At 39.7% G+C, this 17,578-nt stretch overlaps 1 protein-coding gene across 2 annotated transcripts in view; it reads left to right on the forward strand.

Annotated features, from left to right (window-relative positions):
* The window catches only part of maml1 (mastermind-like transcriptional coactivator 1), a 47,822-nt gene that overhangs the window by 2,157 nt on the left and 28,087 nt on the right, over nt 1-17,578 (forward strand). Inside the window, exon 2 of one of the 2 annotated variants that reach the window (XM_041797370.1) lies at nt 1,185-1,684. In XM_041797370.1, coding sequence (XP_041653304.1) covers nt 1,352-1,684 — 333 coding nt within the window. In that variant the 5' untranslated portion in view covers nt 1,185-1,351. The remainder of the gene's footprint in view (nt 1-1,184; nt 1,685-17,578) is intronic. The other variant, XM_041797371.1, reaches the window with a different exon arrangement.

The raw sequence follows: 17,578 nt of genomic DNA on the forward strand, positions 1-17,578 counted from the left end.
TTAAGCACAGATATCACTTAATAACTGGTTTAACTTTAAATAAAACTCATTTTAAGGATGTCTCACAACCCACCTGGGGTCACTGGGAACCACTGCTCCAAGGTAACAAGTTCTAATAAGTTCTAATACTTAATTTTATCCTTTAACAGAAGGGTTTTCATTAGGCATGCACAGTATTATCGTCATAATATCAGTTTATAGGGGGTTATAAATTGGCTATAACAGATTAGAGTGGTAAGAAAAGGCAAAAATCAGCAGAAACAGTGGTAAAAAATGGTTAAAATGTGCAACAAAATGAGTTCAATATGGGAAAACATGGGCTTAAAGTGGCAAACAAGTTGCAAAATTGACTGGTTAAGTGAAAATGGGTTAAAGTGGAAAAAAATTGGAAAAATTGAGCAGAGACAGAGATGAGAATGGGTAAAAAGGCAGAAAATTGCATTAAGATGTCAAAATGGTCTCAAAAGTAGTTGCAAAAATGATAGTAGTGAGGTTGTGTTCATGCTGACAACCATTAGTCATATCTCTAAATAAATTATTGAGGTTTATATCAGCTAAGAAAAATATTGAGATTAAATTTTTCATCCTGATTGCCCAGCCTTAACTATAACTTTTCCATCTTAACATTTGTAGAGATATTTGTAGAGTGACAAAGACACTTGAATGGACCTTAATGGCACACCATGTTAAAAACATATCTGTCATTTACCAGAAATTCCATTCAGTTTTTGAACATTTGAGTCAAAATGTGATCTGCCCATTTATTCAGCATTTGTATAAAATAATAAAGCCAAAGAAAGTCACCTTAACGTTAACAGGGATCCTGCTACAATTCATCAAACTTACAAGATTTAATTGGAAATTAAAAGTCTTGCAGATTCATCTTTGATCCTGAAACAGTGCTAAACTCACGTTTAAACTAAAGTATCTTAAAGATGTCACCATTATTGTGTTAGCATGTACAGGAGCCCTGAAGGGACATAAATCCATGCATTAGTGTTGTACAGATAGGATGCTTGTGTTTTTGGGTTGGGGTTAACTCAGGTGAAATGTGGCTCAAACAAGACTCCTCTGATTTACACAGCAACTTAAAAGAGCTGTTGTATTTGATGAGGTTCAGAGTTAACTCTTGGGTTTAAGTGAGTAAAAATGCACCCAAAAACCTTCATTTTCCTCTCCGGCAGTGAGTGAAGGCCATTAGCAAGACAAAGGTCGCCTGCATGGAGCCAGCACACGAGTCTTTGTAAAGGGCGAGGGGGGGTGTATAGACGCCCAGAGTGAAAAAGAGCCTAATTCAGCATTTTATGGACCTGAGCAACCTGAGCTGGGAGTTTACTACAAGTCTGTATTGATGATGGCGGATTTTGTTACACCGCGACACAGCGCGGTGATGGAGAGGCTCCGCCGGAGGATCGAGCTCTTCCGGCAGCATCACAACAGCTGCGAGAGCCGCTACGAGAACGCCACGCTGGAACGGCTGGAGCTGGAGAGGCAGCAGACCTTCGCCCTGCACCAGCGCTGCCTGCAAGCCAAAGCCAAGCGGTCCAACAAGCACCGGCAACCCCAGACCAGCGCAGACCAGGCCGGACAGAGAGCGCCGGGTAGCGGAGGAGGAGGCAGCACGGAGCACGGGGAGAGCGGCGGGACGGCGGCAGAGCAGAGCAGGAACAGCACCCTGATAGCGGTGAGTGAGCTCCAGACGCATGCTGCACACAGACATGCTGTTAAAAACACAAACACAACAACAGGAGGGACAGCAGAGCTCAGAGACGAGCTGTCATGGTACCAGAATCATTGATGTTATGGTGAAAATCAAACAAAATCCAGACCACCGCAGCAACAGTAAGAAAAGTCCAAGGCTGCTTAGATTGAGTTATGGTTTTGTCTGTAATCAGTTGCTCCAGGGAGTTGCAAAATTGTGATTACAGCTGTAAACACAAATTCAGTCATGTCTTGGGAATTCTGTACGGCATTGCAATTTTGTCCAATCACTGAGACTTTTCTGCAATTTTTTTAAAAAGCTGCCAAAAATTTAGGAACTTTAAGCAGAAATTACCGCAAAAAAATGTTCCAGGGACCTTGTCATTGCCATAAATCAGACGCAAACTCAGGCTGCCATGATGCCAGATGAAATACCATTACTTAAAAAAAAAAAAAAAAAGAAGCTCTGACACCTGCAGGACTGAAATTTGCAGAGCAAAGCATAAGATATCAGATACAGCGTAGACAGCAAGTGTGAGATGTTTGAATGAAATGTGACGTTCGCATGCTGTTAGGACGCAGACGTTTGGTGGAGATGTTGCTCGACTGCAATGTCCTTGTGCCATAAATAGCTAATGTAACTTTGCATGTCTTTTGATTGAATTGCATGCAGGGGAGGACATCAGTATCTGCCGATTTTAGTTCAAAAGTAGGGATACACGATATTATCGGCCAGACATTAGCAAAACAAAAGCCAAATATCGGTATCGGCAGATATCAACATTTTTGCCGGTATTTACATCTGATGTTTTGGCCGTGCATATCAGCATATATCAACTGTTAAATTTGGCCAAATATACTAATAAATTAGTGGCTTTTTAGGCTGGGCCATCAGACCTGTGTAAGTTGAGATCTTTTCTTTATTCATTCTCATTCTTTAAACTTTAAAGTGTGTTTTAAGAAAAATGTTTGTTTCTTTTTTCATTCTCAAACCTAAAATTGTGTTCAAAGCACTGTATTTTTAGTTATGAATAAGATATCTAAATGTCAGTATCAATATCTGTATCGGCTAAAATGAATCTGTAAATATCTGCATATCAGATATCGGCAAAAATCCAATATCGTGCATCCCTTTTCAAAAGCTAAAAATGTGTACTGGCTGTTCTAAAAATTCCTGCATATGTCTACGGCTGATACGTCAGTCGTATATATTTGCCGTAAAATATATAACTGATTCATGTGAAGGTGGTTGCTTAGGGATTAAACACTGAAAGAGGCCCACTATGAGCCCTGGACATTTTGAATGAAGCCCCAAACATAAAACAGCTAGCAGACAGGCTACTAATAGAAAACGATGTGTGTGTGTGTGTATATATCGGTAATGGCTAAATGAGTTAGGAAATGTTTGTGTATCTGATAGCTGCAAAAATCAGATGTTGTGTATCTCTCCTGGCAGGTTCAGCTGGTGCAGCACTGCTGGTTGTTCCTTGCATAGAAAATAATGAAATAAGAACAGAAGCCTGCTGTAGAGGATCCTTTTTATTCACTTAATGGTGATGTTGTTTTCTAGGGTTTATAGTGGCCCCACTTAGCTGCAGCATGCCTATAATGGTATACCAAAACACTTTATCATATCTTACTTAATGTAAACTTCTTTGTGAACATGCATAGTAACACAGTGACCCACAGTCTGACAGAGAGGAAAATGACTCGTAACCATCAGGTGTTAAACACCTGGTGGGTCTGATAACGGGTTATTTTGAGCCAGAGGCTGACCGATCACTGCTGCTGATCAGATTCTCTCAGATTCCACTGCTGTGTGGTGTTTTTGTAGTGTTCCTGTTCCCTCAGTGATTGACAGAGGAAGTGTTGTTGTGGCTCTGTGGTCACATGACCTCCATGTTTCCTCTCCCTCTTGTTGTGGTCGCCCTGACAGACGCTGGATGGTTTTAGGTTTACTTGGACTTAAATCCTGCTGAAGTGTCCCTGAGCAGAACACAAGCTGTGTTTTTTAGATGATAAAATCTGTTATTTTACTGATTGATTTATCAAAAAAGACCAAAGCTTTGGAAAACCTAGAGTCAGGTTTAACCAAAAATACTGCTGCGAGCAACAGAGAGGAAACACTGCCTTAATCATAGATATGACAACACATTAGTGCAATAACTGTGTTTATAATTTACAAATGATGCAGCCCTAAGTCGTAATTTGCAAACAAACTCATCTGTTTTGTGTAAAGTGCTCTAACATGTGCTTACCTTTGCCAGTATTTTAATGATGGTTCAGAATAGTACCAAAGCATAAAAAACTAAAGCTCTTAAGTTGTATTTTCAAATCAAAAGCTGCTGCAGGAGAAGAATAAAGTGCACTGTCTAACTTGCACAAATGCATTTGCATCTTTGTGCATGCAATATTGAGCAGATTCATGCCTATAATTTGCACTCTTCCTGTAAGACAGATGTTGGTTTTTAAGCCACTGCACTTTTTGGTACTATCATTCATTAGAGTAACAGAGAATCCAGAACTGTAAAACAAAAGAATCACAAGACTGGAATTTTTTGAAAACTGTATATAAGAAACAACTCGATACACTCTACAGCAAAGAAACTAGTTAGTAAAGTTCATTTAGACACGATTTTTCTTTACATGTCTGCAAACCAAACTCCAAATCTCTAGTTAGGTTTTAGAAACAAAGAGCTCCTCTGTTGTTTCAGATATATAATCTTAAATCCAGTATTTAGAATAACAGTTAAGCTGATTCGATACCAACAAGTTTTCTTATATTTTCTTTAGTGTTTGACCATGAGAACAGATGAATGGTTGTCCAGTGATTGAACTCTTCTGCTCAATAGAAATAATTTTTTGAATCAGCAGTTAGGTAAATAAGAAACCAGCGTTGAAATAATTTAACTCAGCAGATAAAGCCAATAGGATGTTAAAGTGATGCAGTGGTGCATCCTCAGTTTTCAGATGAGTCTGTTGTGTAAAGTTTGACATGCTTATACTGAAGTACGGGGCATTTCCTGCACAACCTTCTGATATATCTCACAGGTTCTGTATCTGTCCTTGTAGACTGTGAACAGGTGTATGTGTTAGTAGTAACAAAAACAGAAGAGCCGGTAGTAGAAGAGTCTAAAGTCCACCTGATATCTGAGTCTAAGCGCAGGTGAGAGACTGCTGGTTGTTTTATGAGGTTTACTCTGCAGCTGAAGACACTAACAGGCTGCATGTCAACATCAGGACTGTGCACATATAAGGCTGAACAATACTGAGGAAAGTCATTTCAACTCTCTGTCTGTGATATATTTTATATTTCATTATTTAGAAAAAGACGTTATTCCAAGCAAATGCTGTGGATTTCCAAAGATACCACTTATGTATGATATTGTAATCTGAAATTAAAATTTTCTCCAGCACATTCACAATCATACCTCAATACCACATCTTGCTCACTGGACTAAACTACATTTATACATCACTATTGACTGAAATGAATTTGCAATATCGGATTACTAAACGTGCAAAAATCCAACATCCTGCATTAGTGGTGTTTGAAATAATCTTTTCCATGTTGCATCACAATTCGGATGATTTTGCATCGATACAGAGGCAGCTCATAATCGATGCAGTGAAATAAAATGATTTTTTTGTAAAGAAATTCAGATTGGCATTAGGAGTTTTTGTTCATCAGACCTCTTAACTCCATTGAAAAGGCAGCCATGTGCAGTTTTAATGAAAATGGAAAATACATTGGATGAATTGTGATGCATTGCAATGTTGAATTATATAATGAGACAGCCAGTAAAGATGCACAGCTACATCATGCATCCCTAAAATTTGAGCTTTTTTTCACCATTAAGTTTACAACAATTACTCCAAGGATTGCACACAATCAGCTGACTTAAAGACTAAAAATTAGTCCCTTGGTTGTCCACACCAGAACTACTAGTAAGGGTTAACCTAATTCTTCACACTATTTTGTTGAAGGTACCACATTTTAGTTTGATATGGTTTAAGCATACAATCACTGTTTATGTCACAGAGCCTGCAAGTGGAGATCACGACGTAAAAACCAAGTTCTGTCTGTTCAAAAACCTGAAAATCAATCATCTATCAGCTTATTGACACCTCTATTGATGCTCTGTGATGTCATTAGGGATGGGTACCGAATTCAGTGCTTTTATAGGCACCGACCGAATTCCGTCGGTACCACCAAGTACCGATTCACGTAAAATCAAACAGTACCATGTTTGGGTACCTAAACGCATCCTTGTGACTGCAAGAGATTGGAAGAGTAGTCAATTTTCCATGCCCGACGCAAGCGCAGCATTGCACGCACGCAAGTAACGACGTCGGTAGCAGCTAACTGAATCAACAAAACAAGCATGGCTGATTGGCTCCTGTTGTTTCCTGCTCGTTCGCCTCCCTCTCTCTCTCGTAGCGAATCCTCACTTTAAACACCGTGATTTGTCTGTTTATTATGTGGATATCAACCATGGAAATATACAAGATGAAGGGATACGTATGTTCGCTCAGTCACCTAACAGACATCGCAGAATGAAACAATTTGCCACTTTCTGTCAACTTTTTGCAGTATACAAATAAAACGTAGCGGACCCTGTGTGTGACGTTTATGCTTCTGCATGAACGGTCACATGATTGATGAGTGAGGAGCAGACTCTGCTCTTACAGGGAAAGATGACATCTTAGTTTTGTTGGAAAAAGAACTGCATGAGGAAAGAAGATTGGCAGTACATGTTGTTCATGGTGGAGGAAGAAGTTTGTTTACTTTCATTTGTAATACTTTAATCAGTAAGATTTTATACCTTTTAGTTATTTATTTAGTTTAACTCCATACTCTATTGTTCATTTGTTTTGAACTTATTCTCCCTCCATGGACCCCAACGCACATTTTTCCAAGAGGGGAAGTTAGAGGAATAGGAGGTAGTGGGCTGGGTTTTCATTTGTGCAATATAAAGAAAAAAAACACTGGGTAGTTAGAGGAGTTTAGGTTCTCATGTTGGAGTAATTTTTTAAAAACACTTTTTTAAAAACACTCAAATTTGATAGTGTTTTGATATTGAAAATTCAGAAGTTTTGAGGTTATATAACATTTATTAGTGCATATTATTCACACTCAAAAGTACAGAAAATGGGTACCATTGTATACTGGTGTCGGTTCACAGGTACCAGGAATCAGTACTGTACCAGTTCAAATGCGAAAGGTACCCATCCCTACATGAAATGCCATTTTATGATTTCACTGGCCAGTTTTTGCGAAAGGAACCAAAGTGAAAAGCAACTCAGCATTGTTCATCAAATTTATCTATGTGGTACATTTGACTGTGATAGAAAAAAGCCTTAACCCCAGAACACTCCTAACAGTCACCTCCATTATTTCCTTTGAACAAACCCACACCTGCAGCAGCCAGACAAGCATAAATACGCTGCAGCACTGAACGCCACTGCTCTGTTCCCGGCACAGCCAGCTTCAGCTGGAGGATCATTTCCTGGGCTGCTTTTCATACTCCGGCTGCCAAGTAGCAGCTCTGTTTGAGTGCACAGAAGAAGAAATTCTGCGCCATTTTCCATTCAAGGTCTAGAACAGTGTTTCCCAACCATTTTTCCTTGGAGCCCCCCTACATGTACCTAAGAAAAGGAGAGCCCCCCCAGGACCCAAGATAGAAGAAAAAGTGACACACTGCCTTAAAAGGCCTATGTGGCTTCTCTTATCTAAAGACCTTTGTATTAAACTGCTTAATAACTGCTTTATCATGGTTTTAATCAATATTTACAAATCTAATTTTTGAAGCCTCAAAGCAGACAAAGCCTTGCACCCCCCGGGGGGTCCCAGACCCCAGGTTGGGAACCAGTGGTCTAGAATAAGTTGTAATAAGTTGAGTGCTTGGCTGCAGGTGAAATACCACTGCTCTTGTCACCTTTTCATCAACCAGGTGAGGCAGGGATGAGAGCTGGCCCTCCAGCAGAGATTGGTGGGGAATTTCACAGGTGCTACCGGTGTCTGTTTTGTGCAGCACTTGAGTTGCATCACATGAAAATGCCATGCTTGTGGTTTGGGCTTCAGGCAGCGATGCAAATATCATGTACTCATGACACCGGCTTCATCTGCTGCAGGACTCTCAAACGTTGTAGTTAGTCCTGTCACCTAAAAGTACTAAGCCAGTGCAGAAATTGGTGGTAGGATTGGCAGAAGAAAAGTTAATCAGTGGGCTTAATGAGCTGAAAGATGCCTTCATGTTTGCTCAGAAAGGAGAAGGATTCAAGTAAGATGCCATGATGTGTTCAAATGTAACTTGGAGAAAACAAAAGATCAGTTTTGAGGGAAGCTTGTGAATTTGATAAATGTGTTTGTATTTCAGGGATCTATAACAGACAGAATCGTAACTTCTTAACTCAAGCTCTACTCTGCTTACACCACTCTTTGTAAGTGTACTGTCAACATTTCATGGTTCTGAAAATTGAGAGTCCATGTCCCTAGTGATAACTATAAACTATAATTTGTTGTTTAGCCGTAACATGGTACTAAAATATGTACAGAACTGTTATTCACTATTGAAGCATACAGCAGTGACAGAAGCACTTAAGCTGCTGTAATACTGGTTTGTGTTTGAGTCTGTCACTTCTCTGTGTACATATGAAGTATAAACCGTGCTAAATGTGACTGAAACCAGCAGATCTCTGTTCTCTGTAACAGTGGAGGAGTCGTCGAGTTTCTCAGTGAATCTGCTGGTTGGACAAACACTTAGTGGAGTCCTGAGAGGTGACTCAGTGAGAGCAGAAACCCCCCACCGCCCCCTCACAGCTGACTCATCACTCTGTGTGTTTGTGCTGAATATTAACACTGTCAGGAAACGCCTCGCTCTCTCTCTGCACCGTGTCCACAGAAAGGGCTTCAGCACCTCTGCAGGGCTGTCATTGGCTCCTTTCACCTGTGATGTCACTCAGCCAAAGGTTTAAACAGCACAGTGAAGGTCTTCAAGACAAAACTTAAGGATTTAAAAGCATAAATGTCTGAATATTTGCTCATTAAGGAACTAGAGGTCGACTCTGAGGTTGTCAAAGTGTTTACAACTCTTTTATATCATACAGTCTAAAATGTTAATATCTCTATTTTGATTGTCATTAGTGTCAAAGAGTATTTAAGAACCCAGAGCTCTTTATTAAGTTGAGGGAGGGATGCAAGAGGGGGATAAAACCATCAAAAATGCAGACAACCGTAACACACTGGTGTTTGTCTGAAGTTAATGGTGATTAAAAACGACAAACTGCGAGTAATGTATTGACTAGGACTTCTATTTTTGATGCTGTGGTATAAAAACGTGTCTTAGGGATGAATTAGTTGAACATCTGTATCAGCTGATTGGCAAATACCAGTGGACTTCTTTCTCTCTGCCTACGTCGATCAAAGAGTTTCAACTAGAACAACTACCGAACATTTGCTTTAGATTTTAGATTTCTTCAACACCAGCAAAACACAGGAAAACAGAAACAGTGTGATACAGCTTCAAGTCTGCGTTAAAACGGGACTGAGGACACATTAGTGTTCCAACGGGACCCAAGATCGAGACCATAGAAACCAGTACAACCAGAATAAATGTTACTCTTTTATTACAGCATGCTTGTTTATACATCTTACACATGACCAGACCTTTGAAGTGACTGAGAAAGGCATTCTTTTATTCTTCCTTAAGTCGTTTAAACACACACAATGAACACTTTTAGCTTTTCCTTACACACGTAGTCGGTTGTACAATATACACCTACACTGAACACGTAACAGCAGTACTTAGCTTCATAATACCACCATTAGCTCAAAGTTAGCCAGTTGATACATCACCATAATATAGCAGCTTACAACAGCCAAATGCCATCCTTTACTGAAAACGCCAAACATATAACCAACCAGTTAACTAGACACCACCTTAAAACTCTGCATTTCAAATCAAAATTGAGTCTTACCTTCAGTTGTCCCATATTAGCCCCTATTTACTGATGATCTCAACTGTAACCTCAGCTAAAACAGTAAAACCCATCCACCGTGGTTTATAGAGAGTAGACAGGAAGAAAGACTAATGCGCCCACTGTGGATAGTTTGGTCAAGTCCTCCAGTCTAGCCAAAATCTTAAGGCACACCATCTTCTAATCCATGCAAAATTGCCTTTTTAAACGGTCTTACAGTATGTTTAGTTGGTTTATAGTTGCAGTAGTATTATGTGGTTGCACAAATTCACAATGGCACACCATTTGGGAGCAACTGAATTACACAAAAACATGCTAAAATTTAACATTTTGCAGCATACATGTCAGCTATATCAACCTTATGTTGATTAAAGCAATATTCCCGAGCACATCCAAAACTTTTTGCACCCGTTATTACTAATTTTTACACCAAATCATAAAAACAAACATGTATATGTAGCAAAAGCACAGTAAGAAAATACCAGATATACTACAGAAAATGTTCATTTTCAAAGAGGCTGTCCAATTGTGTTGATAGTTTTATAATCATAGTAATTAAACATGGTTGTACAAATTCCCGTGGCACACCTAGACTTGGGTCAGGGCACACCTGTGTGCCTTGCCACACTATTTGAGAACCACTGCTCTAAGGAGCCCTAATAATCCATGCTTTTCTGCACAGTGTGATTCTGTGCTGGATATAGTTCCACTTCCTCAGAGATATGGTCGTAGGTAGATTTACCCACTCAGTGAAGTCCACTACAACTCTCCTTGGCCGAGGCTTGTCCTCTGCATCAGTGTTTATGCCACACAGTTATCTTCAGTCCCCTTCGATTCTGCTTCTTTATTACCTGCAGTGATGACTAACTCAAAATCCTTAGTAGTTCTCAGTAGCTCTGAATTTCCGTGTAGCTAGGCTTTGGTCATCTACGTAGATCACATGAATATTCAGCGCTCAAATTAGCCATGTGCTATGTTGCGTAGATAAACAACCCCAGCACGAATGGGAGGGGGTAGTAGTAAAACTAATTTTTGTTTATGTTAAAGGATTCTTGACAACATGTCTTCTACACAACACAGTATATAATATGTGATTTTTCACTATTTACCTATTTGGCATATTTTCCAATCAGACTTTTTGGCCGTTAATATTCTAATCGGCCAAAGAACAGCAAATACCGGCTAACAGAAATGCTGGTCTAACATTCTCTCTCTCTCACTCTTATGATGGCGATAATGTCATCTAAAAAAAACCCCCAAAAAGATAAAAGACAGCAATTATTCTTTGGCAGCCATTAACATACCTGGGCAGGTGCTCTGAGTATCTTGTATTTGTAATGACACTGATTTATCTGTAAATTTGGCCACTAATATTACTCTCCTGACTGGTTAGAAAAGTCACTAACTTGTCAAACAGGACTGGATAGTAACACTAGAAATTAAATACCAGTGACTGAGCTGAATGACAAGAATTTAAGTGTATTAAACCAAATATTTGAAGAAGTTTCAGTCAAACCTAGATAAGCTGATGTAAACACGGCAGATATTTTGGATTTTTGTGGTGAAGACGGAGCTAAAAGTTGGAGGATGAGTCACAGCAGAGATATTCAAAAGTCTTTATTTATCAGGCTGTAATGTTAAATATGCAGACTCAGATATTTTAGCCAAAACAAAGACTCCCAGTATCTTCTCACAAATGTTCTGGATTTTTTTGTTTTTACTTTCTCAGAGACAAAGCAGATTTCAGACTGTCCTCTCCTATAGATTACACTTCTGCTTAATAATCTGTTTGATGGAGACGGTGGTGTTTCTCTTCAGTTACCACAGACAGCTGAATCATGAGAACTCTTTAGTTAGGAGGCAAAATGCTTTAATGCTATGAAGTGACGCAGGATTGAAATTAATGCTTCATAGTCGCAAACACTGACACGTAAAGAGATCAGTCCTTATTACCTCTGCCAAGGAGATTATTTGATTGTGTGGGCTTGTTGGTTAGTTTGTTAGTTAGTTAGTAAGTTTGTTTGTTAGCAACATAACTCAAAAAGTCATGGACGGATTTTGATGAAATTTTCAGGAAATGTCAGAAATGGCATAAGGAAGAACTGATTAGATTTTGGGACTGATCTGGATCACCGTCTGGATTCAGGAATTTTTTTTAAAGGTTTCTGTACTGTTGGGCGATAGGGCTAATGTTGGAGGTCTGTGCTGTTACCACTTTACACCAGGAGATGGTAGACATGAGCAACTTCAATCCCAGCAGCAGTTTGAGTGTGTTTCTATTCAAAGTTTTGGAGTTTATAGCGTTTGAAAGACACACACCCGGTCGAGGAAATGAGTAAGAGTGTAACAGAGAGAAAGACAGCGAATTGTACTGAGAATACTCACAATGCTGGGAGGAATAGAGGAATATTCACCCTCTGCCATGACTTCCAGTCATCCAGTGAGACCATGGGTGAGACTGTCAGTGCATCTGTTGGCACCAGCAGGCAATGCTTCCACCATGACAGTCCACCCGTAGCGAAGCCAATGCTTTGCCTCACCGCGTGTCCACCCCACACGCGGGAAAGAGTAATTCAGCTAATGCTGTGGTGGGGGGCATATGGGGACGGATCCAGGAATTTTTGAAAGCATTCTTCACTATTGGGAGGTAGGGCTAATGGTGGAGGTCTGCACTCTCCGAGTACTTTTCTAGTTTGCCATTTTATCTAATTTTTGGCCTTTCTAACCCATTTCTGCTACTTTTAAAATACAATTTAACCACCACCTCCACTATTTTCTGCTATTATTAACCCATCTCAGCTTTTCTTGTTGGTCTTAGGTCGTTTTCACACCTGATAGTCCGGGGGACTCGGTCCATTTTGGAACAGAAATTGCAACAATGTTGCTCTTTCCTTTGGTTTGGTTTGAATTCATACTGCTCTTTGTCAAATGGACCAAACTGTCCAAACACCTACAACCTCTGCCCATTAGGGGCGCTGTCGTCACAAATAAATGGCGACCAAGAAGAAAAGCCGGCTAGAATAAGATGAAGCGGGGAAATCCAGCTCCTTCCACCGGTCTTTTTTCCACATAAACAATGAAAAAAAAACAGAATTTATGCTGTCTTGGGGTTTCTGCTCTTGCATTGGGGCATAAGGAACAGTCAGTGAGACGGTGAGCTGTGCAACATGTCGTTCTTTACACGAGACGAATAAAAAAGCACGGACTATGACGTGTTGCTCTGGCTACACAGACGCCAAGCGAGGTACCGACATGTATTTGAGTATATTAAATCACATATAAATCCATATATCATTACGCTTTATGCCACTTCCTGTCTTTGGTTCACAAGTTGGTCCGCTTTGCTTTCATACCTCAAATGAACCGCACCAGGGTTCGTTTGGAAGCGGACTTAGACCCCCTGTTTTCAGTCGGACCAGAGTCTGTCAGAGTTCGTGTGAGCTTTCACACTACTCCAAACAAACCGGACTACCTGGGAAAATGGATCAGAGTTCATTTAAAGCGGACCACACAGCTCTGGTGGGAATGCGTCCTAAGACTTTAATTAATATGGTTATAACACATTTGGATTGTTCTTTTAGTTTTTCTTCTGCAAACTTTGGTGTTTGGTTTCTTTATAACTCCAAATTAAACAACTCAGTCCTGATAAGAATTTCTCTATCTTATAATCTAATAATCTTTATAATCTAATTTACTTTTGAAAATACTCTACCCACTTTTCCTAAAGTTGTCAACTATAGAACTCAACAATGTTGTTCCAAGGTAAAAATCCCATTAATTTTCTCCAAAGCAGATTTAAGTATTAGCCATATTATCAGAAGTGTTTGAGTTAGACTAACCATGAGCTACCTAAGAGTGAAACAATGGTATATGCTCCTGTAGAAGACAGAGATTTATTAGGTATCAACCTCTAATCCAAAAAAACTATTTATTTATAATCTCAACCAAAAATACTACGATACCCACAATCCTTGAGTGTCACTTCGGCGTCTCTGTTTGGTGGGGAGTCCTGTTACCATGGAAGTGACCTGGAGAATGTTGATGACAACAATAAATGCTGCTGCAAATATAAACACTAAAATAAAGGTAAGCATAGAGAACAGGTTAATATGTGGTTTGAAAGCTTGCAATGTTGTCATTAACAATGAATAAAATTAGTTACAAAGGATTCTGGGATATGTATTTCCTTCCTCCTTGTATAGTGTTACGAACACAGCTTTTGTGCTGAATCAAGTGTTTTAGTCATGAGTACTCGAGTAGCTGTTAGCTTGCCTAATGTATTGTAAGTGTTGTAATAAGGGTTTTGTGATGTATGTATGGAGGGTTTGAATGGAGAGTGTTACTTCCAGAACCAGAGCTGCTGAAAAAGTTGGCGGGCACTGTTGATTTCCTGGAGGGAAATTGAGGGAAAAAGCTTCATGAACGTTTGATGCTCTGCCTTTGATGATGTCATCCTTTAAAGTCTTTGAGTGTGTTCAAAACCGCATACTACCTACTACATACTTCCATACTTATACTATCCATACTCCATACTCAATTGATCAGACAGTATGCAAAGCGTTTACACTACAGCATACTACATGATAAACCACAATGCATTGCGCTCCTACCCGAGCCGAAATCGACAGGCTGAAGCTGATGTCACTTTAGCTCTAAACTCTTTAAATATATCACTTTATCGTGATTTTTTTTTTAAATCTGGCGAGAAAGGTCCCGAGTGTGTTGTTTGTTTGTCCAAATACTAATCGTTTAAAATTTTGTTTGGATGAATTCGGTGAAATTTAAGCTAGCCGTAGTGAGCAACGCACTTCCGGTTATTTTCACAAAATAAAACACCCCTTTCCCTTTCTCATACATAAACCCCATAATGATAAAACAGTGCTTTTACTTTGAAAAACAAAGAAGCGAACCTACCCGCAATATATCTTGATTGACACCGCCGTTTGGACTGATCCCGTCCAATGAACGGAATTTGACCAGTCACGATGCCTTACCGGCGGAGAGTCTTGTCGGCTATGAGACAAAGATCGGCCAGCCGTCTTCGGTACATCATGGTCGCTATCGACTTGGACTTGTTGTCAGATGTAAGTTACTTGTATTTATTTTATTTTTTAATCAATGTAAATCCAATGAGAAATCGCTAATATAACATGCCTCCTAGCATAAAAGTTGGAGGGAAAATTATATCTATAACCTTACTCAGCTTGGTAAATTTACATCATTGAGAAACATTGTGAATTGAATAAAGTTTATGAAGGTTTATTAAAATAAATTACAAAATAACCAGTCCTGTTTGCGGCAAGGAAGTGACGATCGGTCACATCGCATTGCATCTTGGGTAATTTGGGTATGCGTAGTAAGCTCATGATGCATACTCAACATTTCTGGCGAATGCAGTATGCATCCGGGAACTTCTTGCATACTCAAAAATCGCATACTGCCAGTGTAGACACACTGCATACTCAAATAGTTAGTATGAGTAGTAGGTAAGTATGCGGTTTCGAACACAGCCATGGATGGACTTTAGAAAGATGACATCAAAGTGTGTCAAATATTCTGTCCTTGACTTTTGTATGCAGATTTTTATTTGTTTGCCTAATTGTATATCACTATGTCCTTAGCTAGTGGCTAACTGGCCCCCATTCATTCTTATTAGCAGCAGCTTCACTGCACACAGCATGCCAGATTACCACTCCATGGTTAAAGCCTCAGAGACGATGTATGTGCTGTTAGAGTCAGAGGAGGGACAGTGAGTTCTGGTATCAGGCCGTCACTGAAGCAGTGTTGTTAAAGCAGGGGCTAACGGGATGTCACTGGAATGACGTAGATGTAAAAAAGGGCCACAGATCTGCTCATTTCAGTGGCCCTTTTTTACATCTAGCAGGACTTCCCTCCTACTCTGTAGACCCCCCACCACTCTAACAAGTCCATTAGCCATGGTGATGGGAATGGGGGCGGACTCAGACCAGTATTTCAGGTTTAAAAAGTTGAATGAGTCACCAGAATTTCCTTTACCTCAGGGCAGAAACGATCCCTCTGTCTGCTGTTGTACCAGTGAGCAGTTCCACATCTAGGGACAAACATCAGTTTAAATTTACACAACCGTCCTGCTTTGTTAGCTTGTACAATTAAAGGGTGATAGAAAGATATAAATAAACACAGAAAAGGCCCAGTTAGCCCTCTTTGGTCCTGTTCATTGCCGGCTTCGCCTGTACACAGAGTTCTTCTGCATTTTAAATCCTGTCTTTTCTGCTGCTTGCACAACTCTTGGCCAGTGACTCAGTCCAAACGTTTCGATGCTGCCATTTTGGCACCAGTAGCGCTAATCAGGAAATTCTTAGCATATTTTGGTGAAGACGTCACATTTTTTCCCCTGTGTGACGCCATTCTGCTGAGGAGGCGATGCATTTTTATCTCCTTATCTCTGTCTTCACCTCTGCTCCGTCTGTTTTATATAAACTCCTCGTTTGTTCATATATTAATAAATATTTCATATCTGAGGAGGCATTACCTCTTACATTTGCATCCCTGAAAAAGAGGCAGTAGGTGGACAACTTTTAACAACACAGTAACAAGGATTAAAGTGAAGATTCAGTGGCCTAATGCTGCTATTTAAGGAGTTTCTGTTATTTTTGTGACAAGCCTGTTGCTTCTTTCATTAGGTGATTTTTAGAGGTGTAAAAATTCATCGATGTATGTCGATATATTGACTGGTTGATTGATGATCAAATCAGATTGATGGAAAGCAGGGCTTGACATTGACACCTGCCAACTAGCCAAATGCGGGTGGATTTCGGCCATGGCGGGTAGCAGCGTGACTCTAACTAGCCACGAAGGCGGGTTGAATTTATTAGTGTCACAACTTATGCTTCACTCTGAAAGTGCTTGTCAGTTAGCCCTTATGATTTAGCCTTGTTACAGAGAGGCTGTTCGGCACATAAAAGCTCAAATTTCCCTCCAAAATAACTGAAAACGCTGGTCTCTTCATCCATTCGTACATATTTTACACAGCGCCAAGGGCTTTGATGCTGTATGACACACACAAACGCGACACTCACAGACGTATACGGACACACACTCGCACTGACATGTTGGTCAGACTGAAGGTTTCTATCTGTTTAGGGAAAATGTTTCATAATTTGCAGGATAAACTCAGACCTGAACTTTCTCTTTCTGCTTTAAATTGCCTCTCTGTCCATGTGCGTCAGCGCCGTTTATGTGTGTGTGCTCTCCAGCTGTGTGTGTCTGTTGCTCGTGTGAGCCAGGGCGGGCGGTGTGTCTAAATATTGTTTAATTAGTACTCCATCTATATTCTTTGTTTGTTGAGGGCGATCTAAATGATAAAAACTTCCGCAAAGGTGTGCATACTTTAAATGTTATTGAAACTTTTAAATGTTTGTATATTCAGGGTTAATTATAAATTTGCCATAAATCAATAATTAACAGTTATAAAAGACGAGAGAAACTCCGAAACTTTAAATCAGTTCACTGAGGCAGTGAGAAACAGAGGCAGAAGGATAAAAGTCTGTAACTGATCACTTAGGAGTCCAAGAGAATTCAACTCAATGGTGATTTTTTTTCTTCTTATATTATACATCAGTTGTTTAATGTTCTCCAAATGTGAGCTTCACCACCAAATGTAAGTCATCTATTATTTGAAGAGATATTTTAATTAGTATTAGACACACGTTGGAAAACATTTCCTCCATACAGTATAGAGCAGAGGACAGGAGAAGTTGGACACTTAATGTTCTCTGGTGGAGATTTGTCAGAGTGAAAATTAGAAATGTTCTGCTGTAGCTTTTTCTAATAAACAGCTGGTTAACAGTATTTTAATTTTAGCATAAACTTGATATCCATTAAGAAAATAAAAATCAAAGAGTTTTGACTCTTAGCT

The sequence above is a fragment of the Cheilinus undulatus genome, linkage group 10 (genome assembly GCF_018320785.1).
Source record: "Cheilinus undulatus linkage group 10, ASM1832078v1, whole genome shotgun sequence".
Taxonomy (NCBI): domain Eukaryota; kingdom Metazoa; phylum Chordata; class Actinopteri; order Labriformes; family Labridae; genus Cheilinus; species Cheilinus undulatus.